The 18,341-nt window shown below is 41.8% G+C and overlaps 1 protein-coding gene across 2 annotated transcripts in view; it reads left to right on the top strand.

Annotated features, from left to right (window-relative positions):
- The first annotated feature begins 558 nt into the window (after positions 1-558).
- Positions 559-18,341, top strand: part of NR1D2 (nuclear receptor subfamily 1 group D member 2) — a 28,834-nt gene continuing 11,051 nt past the window's right edge. The window contains exons 1-6 of one of the 2 annotated variants that reach the window (XM_077865402.1): positions 559-835; positions 9,263-9,529; positions 10,822-10,910; positions 12,864-13,008; positions 15,019-15,638; positions 17,377-17,562. In XM_077865402.1, the coding sequence (XP_077721528.1) occupies positions 820-835; positions 9,263-9,529; positions 10,822-10,910; positions 12,864-13,008; positions 15,019-15,638; positions 17,377-17,562 (1,323 nt within the window). In that variant the 5' untranslated portion in view covers positions 559-819. Of the gene's footprint in view, positions 836-1,421; positions 1,529-9,262; positions 9,530-10,821; positions 10,911-12,863; positions 13,009-15,018; positions 15,639-17,376; positions 17,563-18,341 lie in introns of those variants that run through there. The other variant, XM_077865403.1, reaches the window with a different exon arrangement.

Consider the following 18,341-nt stretch of genomic DNA (forward strand, 5'->3'; position numbering starts at 1 on the left):
GTATACACCTGTCACACCTTTAGGATGGGCTGCCAAGGTGTGGGTACGTGGAGCTCAGGGAGGTCTCGGCTTGGAATGCGGGGAGAACACAGGTCTCCTTAAGCTGGGAGACTGGCTGAACCGACCCAGGCAGGGGGCGCAGGGTGCAGAGATGTGGCTCTACCCGGGGTCCAGCGTCCGACCGTCCGGCGGGGGCGGGGGGCGGCACTGCGGGGAGGTGGGGGAGGTGGGGGAGGTGGGGGCGGCCCCAGCCCGGGGGTCCCAAACGCCGGTGTGTCGGGAGCCCCGGGGCGGTCCTTGGTCACCACCCGAGGTGGCTGAGGTGTCACGGGGCGGAGGGTGGAGAGGGCCGCGGAGGGAAGGTCAACGCGGGGGGCGGCGGGCGCGGGGAAGCGAGGCGGCGGCGGCGGGCGCGGCGGCGGCGGCGGCGGCGGAGGGGGCGGAGTCGCCGCAGCGGCCGGCCGCGGGCGGGCGGAGGGAGGGGGTGTGTGCGCGGGTCACATGGTCGCAGCTGCCCTCCCCGTCAGCCGCCCTCGCCGCCGCGGTGCGCTGGCTGCAGGAAGCCGCCGCGCCGCCGCTTTTGTTGTCAGGGACTCGGCGAGGAGCGCCGCTCGCCGCCGCCGCCGCCGCCCTCTCCCCTGCAGCCCGCTCTCCGGCCGCGGGGCTCGGCTCCCGGGCGCCCCGCCCGCCCTGCCCATGAGGGGGCCCCGCGACCCCCGCCGCCTCCGGCCCGGGGTGGCGCGGCGCTGAGGCGGGGGCGGCGCTGCCACCGCCACCTCTGCGGGAAGCGGGCCGCCTGGTCCCCTCCCGGAGGGCACCATGGAGGTGAATGCGGGTAAGAGCCGCGCCGCGGGGGGGGCGCAGGGGGCGCCCGGATGCCGCTGGGGCACCGGGAGGCGGCGGCGGGGGGAGACCCCAGGGCTGGGGGCGGGGGGGCTGCCGCGCGCGGCGGGTCGGCTCGGGCTCGGTTCCCGCTCGGCTCCCGCTCGGCTCCCGCGTCGCCCCCGGGGCCGCTCCTCTGCCGCCCTCCCGGCTCCCCGCGACGCCGCAGCGCGGCCCGGCGGCGCCGGCCCGGCCCCCCCCTCACATGGCCGGGCCGCGCGAGCCACGTGCGCGCTGTGTTTACGTTCGGCGGCGCGCGGGCGCCGGTTGGCTGGGCGGGCGCGTGACGCGGCATTACATAATGGGCGCTGAGGCGGCGGCGGCGGGCGGGGACACGTGAGGCCGCTCGGCTCGGTGACCCACATTCCCCGGGGCCGCAGGGACACGTGGGGGCGGGTGCGCGCGCGCGCCGGCGGGGAGCGCCGCAGCCTCCCGGGAGGCCCCGCCCCTTTGGAACCCTCCGGGCTGTGACGTGGCCGCGATTCCCTCCTCCCCCGCGGGGTTGCTCACTGCGGAGGAGGCCGCGCGTGCGCGTGCGCGTCGGTGAACCCCGAGCCCGGGCGGTCCCCGGGCGGGCGCGGACGCCGCAGTGGGGAGGTGACCTGGCCGCGCGCAGCCGGGGCCGGCGGGCCGCGCCGAAGAAGAGGTGCGGGGCCGGGGTGCGCCGCAGGCCGAGAAGGCTTCCTCGGGGGAAGGCTCGGTGCTTCCCCAACGCGGGGCCTCTCGAGGGAGCCCTGAGGCGCCTGGGTCCCCAGCAGCGCCTGGTAGCTGGGACGGAGCCCGCCCTTTTTATGATGCTGCTTCGCTCTGTCCGGGAAAGGTGGTTGCCGTAGGACGTGACGTATCCAGCACACCTTGAGGCATAAAAACGGCTCGAAAATCCCCTCGGGCTGGGAGCCTGGAGGTCTCACCGCGAGCCAGTCATTCGGCTCACGTAGGGTCGGGATGACTCAGGTGATCCTAAGTGACCCTGAGACTATGAACGCGTGCGTGGGCATTGTTTCTGTCAACAGATTTTCAAAAACCCGTTGACTGCCGACCTTTCCTGAGCCTGACCAACAGAATTTGGCTTCATCAGTTATTTTACTTAACATTTCCTATTGCAATGTCGCAACAATACCGTGCTCCCTTCTCGCCTTTTGTCTGCCCTCAATGATGATCCTTACACTTGAGGCCACTGAGGTTACAGAAGAAGTCAGTTGATATATTTTTAAAGTTATTATACGCACTTTTTACAAACCAGGCCTTGAAAACGAGTACGAGTTTTCCACCAATAATAAAAATAAAGACATTTCATAACTGTGTTTTAATTGCCTCTGGGTCTGCTTAGCCTTTGAGGGTATTTTCAAAAATTGGGGAATTCTGTCGTGGAATTAAACTTGGGCTTGATAAGAATTTAGAGAGTATGAGGTTCAGTCTTTTTCAACCTAGCCTTTAGAGTGAATGAATTCCAGTTTTGCAGCCTTGTAAGGTGGGCAAGCTCCAGAGGCTAGGAAGTTTTTGTCTGATTTGAACCTTCGTGGAACACTATCACTGATTTTAATCTTGCCTTTTGGAACTACGGATAATAAAACTCCCTTTGGATGACTGTTGAACATACCGCCCTAGTTCTTCCATTTTCGATTCTCATTACTTGGTCTTTGCTCACTGTTGTTTCAATCATCATTCCTGTTGCCCTTTGGGCTGTAGCACCCAGAAGTGAACAGGCTTCTGCGGAAATGATTGGACAGTTACCAAGTTGCAAGTTTTGGATTCTGCTGCAAATCTCTGGCAGGCTGAGCTTTTGTGGCTTATTGGCTTTGCTGACTCACAGTAACCTTGCAATCGAGTAGGACCTTTTCATGTGCATTTTTTTTTTTTTTTTAGAGATTTTATTTATTTATTCATGAGAGACAGAGAGAGAGAGAGAGGCAGAGACACAGGCAGAGGGAGAAGCAGGCTCCATGCAGGGAGCCGGACATGTGGGACTCGATCCTGGGTCTCCAGGATCACGCCCTGGGCTGAAGGCAGTGCCAAAATGCTGAGCCACCCAGGCTGCCCATCATGTGGACTATTTTGAAGCTAGGTTTCATCCATTGTGCAGATAATTGTTTGACCTGAAGTGCAGGAATTTGCAATTATCTTTCTTAATTTTTTCTAGTTCCTTTTGTCTCCATGTTCAGCCTGTCTTAAGCTATCACCTAGTATATTAACAATTTCTGCCATTTATCTATTAGAGGGAGTATTGATAAGCATTCCCTTTAACTTCCTTCAAATTGTAAATGTTGACTAGGGTGGGGCCAGACTCACTGCTGTGTGGCACACCTTTGACCCATCCTTTTGGTCCATACCATTGTATCCGTACAATACACATTCAGCAAGTGACCATTTCATCTGTCATAACATACTGTCTTTACCTTAATCATGACTAATGCAGGTGTGAAATAGTATAGTGGCAGAATTGACTGTATATATTTGTGTCATAGATTTTGAGTGAATATATGAGGTTCTTTAAAGTAAAAGCTTATTGCACAAACTTCATACCCATAGCCGTGATTCACATTTAAAAAGATCAGGAAAACATTCCCACACAGTTCATACAAACCTGTATTTCTCCTAACTTGAAAAAAAAAAAAAGTCAGAAAATGGTAACAGTAAAGAAATCAGTTGGAGAGAGAAACAGTAAGATCAAAGGAAGACTTAGAAGTGAAGTAGCAAGTTGCTTGACTAGTCCACAGAGTTAAAGAGATTCAGAAGGTGGTGTGGAAATAACCTAGAGAAAGCACTGTTCCATATGACACACTCAAAGGAAGGAGGAAAGGGTAGGGAAGGTTAGTTTGGTTTGAACTCTTCAGTCTGATGGCGGAATAATAGTCAGCAGTATCTGTTGAGTACTGTGTGTCAGGCCCTTTACATGTGTCACTACTTTTGACACCACACATGAAATTCTTTGAAGGAAGATATTGTTGTTATCATTTGAAGATGAAGAGTTCAGTAGATTGAAGTTTATTAATTTATCCAGGCAAGTGGTGGAGCCAGATTTTAAATCCACAGTCTACTTGGGGAGCACAAGCTACTATGCTGTATTAGATTTAAGCCCACAGAATATTTGACAGTATATGCACATCTTGGTGGTCCTGTCTTCTTGGCAATGAAAGAAATAACTGTGTGGATCCACTTGGCTTGCAGTGGTCAGGGTCACAGCTGATGAAAACAGGCAGGTGTCAGTAGAGCCTCCTAATCTCATCATTTCTCTCTTTTAATCTTGTTGCTAGTCAGTCTCTTTTCCCCAGACACTAGATTACACTTGTGTCTCCCCTCACCCCCTGGCAATTTACATGGAGACAAAAAAAACCACTTTTGCAGAGTAAGACCAATTTGTCACCCCATTTTTGGTTTTCTTAAATCTTTTACATGGTATATCATTTAATAATTTGCATGTTTTTCAAGACCCCACTTATTGTCACCTTGGCTGTATTTGCCCCTTTTGATCTTTGCCCTCTGTGGTGCTCTTGTGTGATTCTCAGCACTTCACAGTAATTTGTATGAAACAGTGCTCACATGGCACTGGAATGAATGGTTAACACAGCTGTTTCCTCAGTTGGTCTACAAGGCTTTTTAGGGAAGGTACCATGCTGCTGTTCTCTGGAACCCTGATACTCAGGCCATAGTTGGAAGGATGGTGAGTCAATTAGAGCTATCCTACCATCCTGTGAGTAGAAATTATTAGTAACCTACTTTTAAAATGAAAACTAAAGCTTCTTGATGGTAAAAATATTTCGTTCTAAGTCACGAGGCACAGTCATGAGTTGAACTCAGGCATACTTTCCAGGATGGCGGGCCGTGGGAGTGGGAGGGAAACTTTTGGTGATGGGCAAGCCTAGAATTGGGGTAAGAAAACCCCAATACCTGGTGAACAGCAAGTGCTTCCCAGCAATATAAAATTAGATACTGACTTTTGGCTTGTCTGAAGTTGACCACTGGGTAAGCCCTAGCCTGGGAACCTGGCCCAACTCCAGGGATTTTTTTCCAACTAAAAATAGAGAAGACTGCTTCAGCTAATTTTAGCTTGAGGCATCTAAGAAGTACATTCTGCTTGTTTCTGGAAATGTTGGGACTTGCTGGTTTGGGCATTTTACCTTTCTTGCTTTATCATCAAAAACCATGTTTGTAAAAAGGACTTTAATAGTCCCCTTTTATGAACACCACTTCATTTCAATCTTGTAGTAACTCTGGTAGATATTCCCATTTTATAGAAGGTGACTCAGTTTTAGATTAAAAGTGATTTGCTTGCCCAGGTTTTCACAGTAAGAAATAATAATCTGTACTCTGGCCTTGGCCTTCAATCCTGGCCCTGCCACTTAGTAGCAGTGTTTATGTTAAACCTCTCTGAGCTCTGAAATGGGATAATGGAAACTAATGCTTGTGAGGTCAAAATGTGATATGAAATTATGTTATTTTATTCTTGCTATTCAGTAGGTATTTGTAGTTTTCACTTCCCTTTCTTCAGTGGGTGGAGGAACTATTGATGTACTCCTAACTTTCTAGGAAATTAAAATGTAACCCATGTGGGTTACTAACCATCAGTTCAGTAGATTGGTGTCTGGTAGCAAGAATGAATGCTAAGACAACTAAATCAGTTTTTGATTTAGCTAGGAGAATGTAGCTGCTTCTAGAAGGGTCACCTCTGATACCATGGTGCCTGGCACAAGTGCTTGTTGAAAAGGATTGTTAAAGTCCCTAAAGATAGGAATTGGATATTAACTGGCTTGATAGTAGCTCAGTAATTTTTCTTAATTTTGATTTTGGAGGTTTTGAAAGTAAGGTGCATTTTGGGTAGTTAATAGCAAACACCTTCTGTTGCCCAGTCAGTGGGCAACAGTTATTAAGCAGTTTTAATTAAGCCATTGGGATAGCTCTGATTTCTGCAAGTTTATTTCTAAGGTGAGGTAGTCAGAAGACCTTGTGAGCATAAATGGCTCACTCAAATGCTGGCCCTAAGAAAGTCTTACTTTAGAAAACCATCTTACTTGAGAAAGAAAACCATCACTTTCTCATGTTTTACCATCTTGAGACGTAAGAAGTAAATTTACTACCTAGAGTGGTAGTACTTTAAGTAAGATAAGTAGCTGTGAGTTTGGGAGTATACTGAAGACTAAGGATAATGTTTTCCTTTGCATTCTATTCTGAGTGTGTAGACACGTGAAAAAAGTAGTAGTTTAGTTGTTTGCTAACACCTGGAATTTCTAATGTGAACTTCAGATCTCTAAAATTTTATGAAAACAGATGGCACAGTGGTTTACCCAGTAACATGACATTTGTTAGCCTTCCAAGTTAAAATTGTTTCTCTCTGGATTCATAGAGTATTTAGGGTATTCAGGGAGTTACGTCATTGAAAACATCTACTTTTAAAACTATGAACCAATTTGTGCTTGAATTCAGTGATTGTAGCTATTCTTAAACTTCAACGTGCAAAGAATTACCTGGGGAACTTCTTAAAAATGCTCATTCCTGAGGGGCCTACTCTGGGCAAGGCCTTGGAAACATGTATTTTGAAAAAAATACCAGGTGGTTCTCATGATACACTTTTTATGTAATTTGTCTGGATGAAGAGAATAAACTCAGTAAGTTTTTCCTCCTTATGTTTGGAGTTTCAGGAGCTTTCAAAATCAGCAGTAGGTGACATTTCTATTATTAAAATTACGCTTGGTTGCTGGGGTGCCTGGGTGGCTCAGTTGGTTGAACATTTGCCTTTGGCTCAGTTCGTGATCTGGAGTCCTGGGATAGAGTGCTGCCTTGAGCTCCCTGCTTGGTGGGGAGTCTGCTTCTCCCTTTCCCTCTCCCCTCCTCATGCTCTCACTGTCTCTGCCTCTCTGTCAAGTTAATTAAAATCTTAAAAAAAAAAATTACTCTTGGTCACATTTCTTCCTTTGAGCACAGATAAAGACATTGGCTTGTGACAGCCCTACTTTTACTGTGTAACTACTTTATTGCGTATTAGTATCTCTAAGAGGTTGATTAAAATTTCTGGTTCAGTAGATGTGGAGTGTGGCCTGAAATGTTTCTAACAGATTTGCAGGTGATGCTGAAGCCCTTGATTGATATAGGGATCACACTTTGAGAATTATTGGTTTATAGATGGGGAGTACCTTGTAGGTCTGATATTAATCATAAAGCTCTGGTTTCACTCTGGGAAGATGATAAGCACATGGCAGGAGAACATTTGGGAAGTGGATTAGTCTAGGAAGACCAGAATCACACCTCCAACTTCAAGACTGATAGTAGGCGTATGCTTAATGAATGGAAAAGTGGATGGAATTCTCCATGTTACTTATATTTCTTGTCTTTAAAATTCAAGTACATTTAGTTTTCATTTATGCATATTAAATTTATGTTTGATAAACACTATTGTGTTTTTCTTGGCATAGTAGGAGCTGTTTTAACTTCTCTTTTGGGTTGTGACCAAAATCCCTAAGAATTATGGTTTTACTTGACTGCTTAGGAACTTTCCATTCTGGTTATGTATAATTGGTACTTAAATACCTATCTGGTACCCTATTTCAACACAACAGACTAAAGTGACCTAAAATTTCCCTGCCCATTTTTTTCTTTGTGAGTGGAAGTATCTTTCTATTCTTTGGAATTGTTTTGGCCTCAGCGTTTTGCTCCATCTGTGTGTGTTCTAAAATGTAGTTTTTACCAACGAAAAGATTGGGGAATCATTTCTCATTAGCAGAGAAGGTTATTTCAGAAGGAATGCTTAAATTGCAGTTGTTATTTAGGGAATGTGCAGAAGTCTCCACTTAATACTCTGTATAGTTATCAGAAATATCAGAAATGTCCTGTTTTGCCTGTGACTACCTAGTACTGTTTTTTTTTTTTTAAATTATTTATTTATTTATTCATGAGAGACAGAGAAGCAGAGACACAGGCAGAGGGAGAAGCAGGCTCCATGCAGGGAGTCTGATGTGGGACTTGATCCCGGGTCTCCAGGATCAGGCCTTGGGCTGAAGCAGGCACTAAACCACTGAGCCACCCAGGGATCCCCTTCCTAGTACTGTTTTATGCTACTTGGGATCTGTCCTTGTTATAAATGTGGGCTTCACAAAGGCGAGAATTAGGTCTTAAAAATATTTATGGTAGGCTTATTACCTGTAAAGCATGCATAGAGAATTAAGAGACACCGTGCACTGAGGTGTGTATGGTCTACTGGAGAAAGAGATGGAGACAGTAAACAGTATGTTTAAATAAGATTTCAGAACAGAGATAGAAGAGAGGTAATTTTACCTTTATATCTTATGCACATCGAAAAAGCCCTTTAAGCGTTTGTTGATGATAGAGGAAAGAGGAAAGGAAACCACAGTAGAAAAGATGAGAATTAGTTGTTTGGCCTGGGATTTGGAAAAATAATATAGTTGCCTATGAGATTACCCTTGCAGCGTTTTATGTCTTTGAGAGAAGATGTTTGAAATTATACCCCAAGAATAATTTTAAATACTGTTTCTTAACCTGAGAAGTTTACAGTCTCTAGGAGGCCAAGACCAGTTTTCACAGAGGTTGTGGAGGTTATATTGGTGAAGTTGTGAATAGTATTTTAAGAGTAGCTCTGTGGAGAATTAGTGTCAGCCTTAATGTTATTCTCTTATAGCATGCATTCTTTCAGCCTCTTTTAACATTTACTGTAAATAGCAAGTGAGAAGAACAGGTGGTGAGTCTGGATTCCTTAAGAGCTGTTTACAGATAAGTGTGTCTGCAAGTCCAGTGGCAGAAGCAGGTGGAGAAGGGGGAGTATGGAACTGGTGATTAGTGAATAGTCATTGAAGTTTTCAGGGATCAAAACAGAAAGATTCTGGGAGCATTAGCTATGAAACATTCCCCATTTGACATAAATTATCTGGAGTTCCAAATGTTATATCTGTTCTTGATTAACCCATGTTTTAGCCAGGTGCTGGGGGAGGCAAATGAACCCATTGTTTCTAAGATTGTGTTATATAAAGGTATAATGAAAGAGACAGAGAGGACCAGAATCAGACCTCTTCGTGACCAAAACAGTTTACTCTAAGCTACTTAGTCAGGAAGATTTTTCATTCTTTATAGGAAAAAACAAAAAACAAAACCTGGAAAATGAAAAGCTTTAGGTTTGGATCTTTGTGTGCTCAGAATAATTAAGCCAGTGAGAGCTTCTCATTCTTTGAATCAGTGGAAATTATATGTGCTTCAAACTCTATGAAAGCAGGAAAAATAGGAAATAAGGAAATAAGTTACTTTCTCCTTTTAGGGTAAGTGGATATTTAGTCAGCAGTCTGTTTCTAAAGTTAGTGACTTTACTATTCAGATTTGGAAAAATAGAAAACATATATTGTCATGTATCTAATTATCTGAATTTTCGCCTCTTTTCTAGGGGGTGTGATCGCCTATATCAGTTCTTCCAGCTCAGCCTCTAGCCCTGCCTCTTGTCACAGTGAAGGTTCTGAGAACAGTTTCCAATCCTCCTCCTCCTCTGTTCCATCTTCTCCAAATAGCTCTAATTCTGATAACAATGGTAATCCCAAAAATGGAGATCTCTCCAATATTGAAGGCATCCTGAAGAATGATCGAATAGATTGTTCTATGAAAACAAGCAAATCGAGTGCACCTGGGATGACAAAGAGTCATAGTGGAGTGACAAGTAAGTTACTTTAGTTTTCGAAGGTTGGTGCCATTAATTACAGGTGGGGTTTGTTTTATCAGTTTTTCATTTGAGTGTCATTTCACCCCCTTTTGGATGACCATAGTTTAGTAGTTAGTAGGTAAGAAATCAGTGATAATTTTAAAAGTTACAGCCTAGGGGTTGTCATAATTGGTTCTTGCCACAGAGCAAGATATGTGATTATACACTCTGCCTGACTGTGTGTCCTCTGGGGTATCCCCTTTACCACATTTTCACAGTTGTCTTTCTTCTGAACTCTTAGTACTGAATTTGGTTTCTAGAACAGAGTACTTGTGGGAAGGGGTTTGCTTTCATGAAGTTGGAGTTAGGAACGTTTGGGATTTAGAAAACAAAGCAGCCTTGGGATAACTGAGTGGCGGAATTTGGAGTCCTGAGTGAATGTGGAGGTAAGAGTGGCTGCTACAGAGGAGGATTGGTGCCTATAGGTGAATTGAACTGAGTATCATACAGCAAGCAGCATGTGGCCACATCTGTTCACGCCTCTGTTGATTGCCTCTTTTGTTTGACTTTTTAATTCTTACCAAGGAGAATTGTTTTTAATTCTGGTTGTGGGACACCTGGGTGGCTCAACGGTTGAGTGTCTGCTTTTGGCTCAGGGCATGATCCTGGGGTCCAGGATCGAGTCCTGTATCGGGCTCCTTGTGGGGAGCTTGCTTCTCCCTCTGCCTGTGTCTCTGCCTCTCTCTCTCTCTCTCTCTCTCTCTGTGTCTCTCATGAATAAATAAATAAAATCTTTAAAAAAAATAATTCTGGTTGCATATATGGTATAAAGTAACTCTAGATTTAAAAAATTTCAGAGTATGTTCAAAATCATCAGGAAAGGGAAAAAAACTCGCTCTCAGAAATATTTTTGGCAGCCCCATAAACTGTGTTTAAAAGAAAACTAAGGGATGTCTGGGTGGCTCAGTGGTTGAATATTTGCCTTTGGCTCAGGGCGTGATCCTGGAGTCCTGGGATCGAGTCCCGCATCAAGCTCCCTGCATGGAGGCTGCTTCTCCCTCTGCCTGTGTCTCTGCCTCTCTCTGTGTTTCTTATGAATAAATGAATAAAATATTAAAAAAAAAAAGAAAACTAAGATTTCTTTTGATAACTTGATGTAAAGATTTTTCTTTCTTTTGCATTATAAGATAGATTTGAATTTTTTGAAAGTACTTCAAGTTGAATAAAATAAATTGGAATCAGTTGGAGAGAAAAGCAACAGTTGAAGTCTTTCTTCCAGCTTTATACTTTTGTGTCTGTTTGTGTCTTAGAATTTAGTGGCATGGTTCTACTGTGTAAAGTCTGTGGGGATGTGGCGTCAGGATTCCACTATGGAGTTCATGCTTGTGAAGGCTGTAAGGTAAGCTATTGATTCTGGGATTAAAGAAATTGGAGTTAGGCTTGCCAATTTCCACAAATGATAACTTGGGAGGATAAGAGAAATCAGAAGCTACTCTTAAAGTTTTAAACATTTTATATAGCATATAAAGATCACTTATTTTGAAAAATATATTTTTAATTTAGTGAAAATATTTCTCTTTTCTTTAAGATTTTGATCAGAATAAACTTGCTTTCTCACTCAAAATGATGGTATGAAACCAAGTGCCCAGATGCTTATTTATTAATGCATCTGGCACTGTTCCAGGTGGTGGGGAAATAGGAAGCGAGACAGGCAAGGCACTGCTGCCTTATTGGAACTTAGTTTAAACCAAACTTTGAATAAGTCGCTTCAGATATGTTGACATTCTGATATGTCAGATATTAGGAGTTGGGAATAATTCCTGTATACTTGTGAAAATGTAGCATCTTTAGAAGTAATGCCAAGTGAGTAGAAGAATCTTGAATATAAATTGAATACTTGGGGAACCTCATTTTATTTTTTAGGTTAGTTGAATATTTCTTGGTTAGAGGGTCAGCTAATTCCAAGTGAGATAGTGTATACCTCCACTTATATCTAGGAAATCTCCCTTTCTTTAAAGAATCTGGCACAATTATTTCTCCTGAGTATCAAAATTAATATGGCCAAGATACTTGCTCTTGGTGTTTTCTGACTGAAAGCCAGGAACAAGAATCCAGTTTGGCAAGATATGATAGGTGAGCAAGATAATGAATATACATGATGGAAGAAGAAATATTTTCTAGGGTAGCTCTGAATAAATTGTGCATTTGGTAGCTCTAATGACTGGGTCACTTCACAAGACTAGTCTGTATTTAATATAGAAGTAGCACTTTTCCACTGTTTTAAAAATGCTATAAATGCTGTTTTACTATCTCCTCCTCCTCCTCCTCCTCCTCCTCTTCTTCTTCTTTAATTTTTTTCTTTTTTTTTCTTCTTTTTTAAAATGTGAAGTAATTGTATAGTAGACATTGTTCTCACTTTATTGCCAAAGAAACAAAAACACAAGTGTATGAGCCTGTGTATCCTTGATAAATACACATAATTGTTCTGTACCCTCCTAGAGATAAGTCTAATTCAGATATTGTAGTGTCCAAGTATAATATTGCAGTAATAAAATTTAAAAATGTTGTATTTCAAAATTACATAGATTTGTGAAATGTGTGGTTAGTTATGATACTCAGGGAAACTGCAATTTAAAATTTTGGTAACTGTTCTTGACTTTACTGTTTTTCCTGGGACCATGAAGCTGGAGCTCTGTAAAGAAAGACTTTCACAGAGCATGAACTTAAATTGTTTGTGTAGTAAAGGCAGTTATTTGTATCCATCTATCTGGGAACGGTCTTCCCTTGGATTAGTAGCTGGTCTGTGGGTGTGTGGTGCCACTCGGACCTGTTGCTGACAAGTAGCCAGGAACATCTGGCATCTACAAGTAGACCTTGCTGGGGTCAGCAGATAATGATCCAGGAAAGACCAAGTTCTCCTAATGTAATTCTTGATCCAGTTAGGGTGTTACAGCTATGGAACACATTTCTCTGTCAACTCTTTAAAAATAAATCATTCGTATTTCAGAAATTTTGGGATTTGTATGTGATTAAAGTTTGGGCTGGAAAATGTGGCTACAGGCAGGGACCGGTAACACAGTAAAGTGTAGTAAAGCAGTGCTTGGCAAGCTCCAAGATTCTCTGAAGAGAAGAGGAAGAGTTTTGTTTGGCTAGTAGGCATGGGTGCTTTGAAACCATAAGCATCCAGTTAAAGTCTGTGTGTCATTGTTACATATCCCTCTGTTCAAAATTATTTCCCCAGGTAGCCAGTAAAATACTCAATAGTCGTGTATGTGTGTATGGGCGGGGGGTGCTTACAAGGATTTCATCTGGATGTTTGTAAATGACTGAGTTCATCTTCCTTTGTTCTTAGGGTTTCTTTCGGAGAAGCATTCAGCAAAACATTCAGTACAAGAAGTGCCTGAAGAATGAAAACTGTTCTATAATGAGGATGAATAGAAACAGATGTCAGCAGTGTCGCTTCAAAAAGTGTCTGTCAGTTGGAATGTCGAGAGATGGTATGTTCCCACTTTAACGAGCACTCTTTTTAAAACATATGGAGCTAGGCTTTCATTCCTCAGCATAAACCAGACCTATAGGCCAGTTACCAGTGGCCTTCTTGTGCTTAGAGTGAAGCAGATTTTAGAAACACATTTTGATGCTTTGTAAGATGCCAGATTCATTAAAGTTAAATTTTAGCATTATCACCCTGGAAATAGCTCTTGGCTCTCTTTTTGGGGGCTTCTTCTAAAAAGACCCCCCCCTTTTTTTAAAGTATACAGTTTGAATACTTTTCTTTCCCTAACAAAAGAATTCATTTTTCTTCTTTTTTTTTTTTTTTTTTCCTTTCTTTCCTTTTTTTCTTTCTCCCTTATAGAGGAAGTAGGGAGGGGCAAAGAGAGGGGAGGAAGAGAGAATCTCAAGTAGGCTTCATGCCTAGCGTGGAGTCTGACACAGAGCTCAATTCTACAACCTTCAGATCACAACCTGAACTGAAATCAAGAATCTGAGGCTTGACCAACTGAGCCACCTAGGCACCCCTCACTTTTCTTGATATAGGAATCCTTGGCTCTGTCTCCTTAATTAGCATTTCTGAGGAACTTATTTCTGCTATGTGAATTATCTCTATGATTTTCTCAGCCCTGAGATGATAATGTGCTTTTAGGGCACAGGTTCTGAGTACATTGAAAGGAGATACAAAATTGACAGAAACAGTAGGGTCTTATGTGTAGGTGGTTGCTAAATTCTGGCATGATCCAGTCCCATAAAAAATAAAAGTTAATTTATGGGACTATTAGTATCTCTGTGGATGACATCACTGGAAAATTTGACTCTTCTGTTCTGCTTACGGAAATCACTTTTGGATAGTCTCATTCAGTTCTAAGTAACTGAAGAATATGCAGCTTTCAGAGGGATTAGTTTAGTAGTATTAAGAATTGCTAAGAATGAACCTGATATGTATTTAGGGAAGGGTCACTTAAGCAGTCCCTTAAGTTATATATTACACAAGTACTGTTTGTTAATAGAGCATCTTGAGAAATGGATTTTAGCAGTTGATGTTTTGGATTTCATTTGCCTGAAAATTTTTTTTTTTTTTCTATTACTGGAAATACTGGTCTGAAGTTGGTAGATATTGTGATTTCCTCAAAAGAACAAAAATGGCAATCATTTGTGAAGGAGGGAGTAGAGATAGAGTGTGAAACATAAAATTGTCCATTAATAGCAACAATGTCAGAAGCTACAATTAGATTAGGAAGGTGTTCTTGCTGGGTGGGTATATTGGATTTTTATTATCTCCATATAAATATTAGACTAGAAAGCTTTTCTTTTCTGTTCCTCAGGAATAGGAATGTTGGAGACAGGACACATTCTAACTCTCGCCTCTAAAATAATGGTGGATGAATGATTTAATTTTTGTTTCAGTGATTTTAATTAAAATCCAGCCAGTTTTCAATAACTGCATTTCTGTTGACTGTGTGTGTGTGTTTTAATTTAAAAATAAATTTAAAAAGATTTTTAAGAAGCTAGAAAAGGAGAGAGTAAATAATTTAATAGTTGACTCTTGAATATAGGGTTATGAAAATGAATTGACAAAGGTTAGATGTTCGGGGAGTGCTTGTACCTATTAGGTTCCATTAACATTAATGGCTGTAGGTAGCTGAATCTCACCATGTACCTTCTTAAGAACAGTCTTCAGCCTTGTAATAGGCGCTGTGTAGTAATGCTGACTGCTTCAACTGTAATTTTCATTAGTTAATTTCAAATTTTTCAAAAATTTTGCTTATAAAATACCCAAGACATAGATATTCTCTTAGCTTTCTTTTGGGAGAAAACTTGAAAAATTTTCTCCTTTCCACTTCTTATCCTACATCAAAAATATAACTATCAAATTTAGAATGATTTGGGCCAGAGACATTCAGATATTTTTTATTTGTACAGAAGCTATAGCTAACATAATTTTGTGCTATTCTTTTGTATAAACAGGTCTTACTTAGAATATAGATGTTAAATATCTTTTTCTTCAATAGCTGTTCGGTTTGGTCGTATTCCTAAGCGTGAAAAACAGAGGATGCTAATTGAAATGCAGAGTGCGATGAAGACCATGATGAACAGCCAGTTCAGTGGTCATTTGCAGAATGACACATTAGAACATCATGAACAGACAGCCTTACCAGCCCAGGAACAGCTGCGACCCAAGCCCCAGCTTGAACAAGAAAACATCAAAAGCTCTTCTCCCTCTTCTGATTTTGCAAAGGATGAAGTGATTGGCATGGTGACCAGGGCACACAAGGATACCTTTATGTATAATCAAGAGCAGCGAGAAAACTCAGCAGAGACCATGCAGCCTCAGAGAGAACGGATTCCCAAGAGCATGGAGCAATATAATTTAAATCACGATCACTGTGGCAGTGGGCTTAGCAGCCATTTTCCATGTAGTGAGAGCCAGCAGCACCTCAATGGACAGTACAAAGGGAGGAACATAATGCATTACCCAAATGGGCATGCCATTTGTATTGCAAATGGACATTGTATGAACTTCTCCAATGCTTATACTCAACGAGTATGTGATAGAGTTTCGATAGATGGATTTTCTCAGAATGAGAACAAGAATAATTACCTGTGCAACACTGGAGGGAGAATGCATCTGGTATAGTGAATTCAATTTTTTTGCCCAACTTGAATCAAGGAAAGCTTTTGAAAGTTTTCTTTTATTTGGGGGGAATATACCAACTTCAGGGGCAGGGTTGGTGTCAGAAAACATGAGATTTACAGAATCAGTTTTGTACAGTATTTTTAGTCAAATACTTCTAATAAACATCATTTGTTGAATGACCTCATTTCACAACTGAGTACAAGCATGTGATTTGATTGATACTGTGGTTGGGATAAGCATTTATATAAAATATGGATCATGTAAAATTGGTCCTTTAAGTCTTAGAAATCCCTTTGAAAATTTAAGCATTCTGATTAATTACTCCCCTACTAGCTTTGGGATTTTCTCAAAGTGCTGATCATTTAGCTTGCCACAGTTGGTAATCCTTTGATATCTATGGAAGTATTTTCTTTAACCATTATAATGCAAAATCTTTGAACATAGAACATGGATAGATATTTTACTGTTTGAGAATCTAGGAATATTTTAATATGCTAATTTCTAAGGATTTTCTCAGACTTCATCTTACGAGATGAGCTAATGTTACTCATGTTGTTCAAGTTTTTTTTTTTTTAATCAAATACAAGAGTCTACATCAAAGTACAGTGTTTATATTCAGCCAAAATTTCATCAAAAACAGCAGTACCTCACCATTTCCAGTATATACCATGAGGTCCTTTGATAGTGCTGGGTATTTTCTGCAGCCAGGTAATTAAAGTCTTCTTTTTTCATTTTTAAAGTAACTGACTTTACTCCAATTCTTTTGTTAGATTTTTCTTGTCACTTACAAGTATTTGATTCCATGGATCTGAAAGGTGACCTTATATTTTATTAGACATAGTGGCTACCTTAAGGAGGGAAAAATCTGTAACCATTTTTGGTATTCTCTGTGGTTATTTAATCATCCTGTTCCTGGATCTCCTGTGGATTTAGTGAAAATTTAAAGGCTGATTTTACTAGTAGAGTATACAGTGAATGTTCATAATCTTTTTAGTGTTCTCATACCCTCTTTGGCTTCCTAATTTTTCCTCACCAATCCTTACATAGAAGGTGTTCTTTGTATCTCCCATCATTGTTTTGTTTCCTAATTGAACAAGTGGAGGCTAGTAGTCCTGCCACTGTTTATGAAATAAATGGTCAGTGACTTTTTTTTTTTAAAGTAAGGCATATCACTGTATTTCCTTCTTTGAAATTATAATATTTTAATTGTGCCATTTGGAAAAAAGTGAGCTTTGAAATATTAACTAAATATTGGGTTCTAGGCCTGTGACTTCTAGATGTATTTGGATAAATCACTAAACATTAGGGTCTCATTTCCTTATCTGAGAAATGATAATTATAATATCTGCTATAACTAATGAATAGGATTGACAATATTAAGTATATATGAATTTTTTTAAGAATCATAAAACCAGCATAAGATGGTAGCAGTGTTACAAAATAAACTCTTAAACCTGCACAAACGGTTTTTGAAATAGCTTAGGCTACCCCTTTTATGATGCATTAATTGCTATTCAAACTAGGTTGCCATGAGGCTTCCTAACATAAGGCAAGTAGCAAGAAGAGAAAGTGTTACTATTGGTAACATTTACCTGTCTGAGCGTTATTTTCACATTGGGGTTCCCAGCGATTGAGATGCCAGTTTTTGAAGGTTTTTTTTTTTTTTTTTTTTTTTTTTTTTTTTTAAATCATGTCTCACTCTTTAAGAGTTTTTCCATTCTGTGCATGCTAGGTTTGTCCAATGAGTAAGTCTCCATATGTGGATCCTCATAAATCTGGGCATGAAATCTGGGAAGAATTTTCAATGAGCTTCACTCCAGCAGTGAAAGAAGTGGTGGAATTTGCAAAGCGTATTCCTGGATTCAGAGATCTCTCTCAGCATGACCAAGTCAACCTTTTGAAGGCTGGGACTTTTGAGGTAGGTTTTATTTATCTAGAATATTGATGTAGGGTGTGTGTAGTGTTTTGTTTTCATGTACATTTTCATTCTTTTCTAAATAAGCATTTATAGTCTAGAGGCTGAAGTTACCAACAAAAGAATAACCATCTCAGAATCTTGGGAAGAGATGAAATAAATCCACAGTTCCTTAGGACTTGAAATACAACTGTTCTATATTCTTACCCTATGTACTTCCTCTGGGTTCTAGTATTTCTCTCAGGTGTGGACTGCAGGTAGGGTCTGCATAGTTAGACAGCCAATGAACATAGCCTAGCCTGGTATTTCAGTACAGAGTACAAAGAATAAATAGGATGCGGTTTTCTCTTTTAGGAGATTGTGGAATATTTTGGGAATGTGTGAGACATGTCTTATGTACTAGTTTGGACTCTCTTGGCCTCACCTCATTTAGAATCCTTGCTACTTTTTCTACCCTGACTTCTCTTGCTGTGATACATTCTGCCTGGACTTGGGGCAGCCACTGTTGCCAACTTGAGTAGAACACAGAATGTCTCTCTTTGTGCTATGTTATGTGCCTCTCATCTTCCCCAGGGCTTCCCTGGTGCTGCTCAAGTGTGAGGAGCCTCAGAACTTGCTCAGAGCTCACTTAAACATTATTCTGAAATGCAGGCTGGTGGGAGAAGTTGGTGTCTACTGGGCAATGTCTTTGATTAGTGGGGGATGGGATCCAGGGGATATATTTTTACTTTCGCCTGCTGGTCCCACAGACTGAACTGTCAGTTTTTAATGATACTGAGTGG

Source organism: Canis aureus, chromosome 22 (genome assembly GCF_053574225.1).
Source record: "Canis aureus isolate CA01 chromosome 22, VMU_Caureus_v.1.0, whole genome shotgun sequence".
In the NCBI taxonomy this organism is placed as follows: Eukaryota; Metazoa; Chordata; class Mammalia; order Carnivora; family Canidae; genus Canis; species Canis aureus.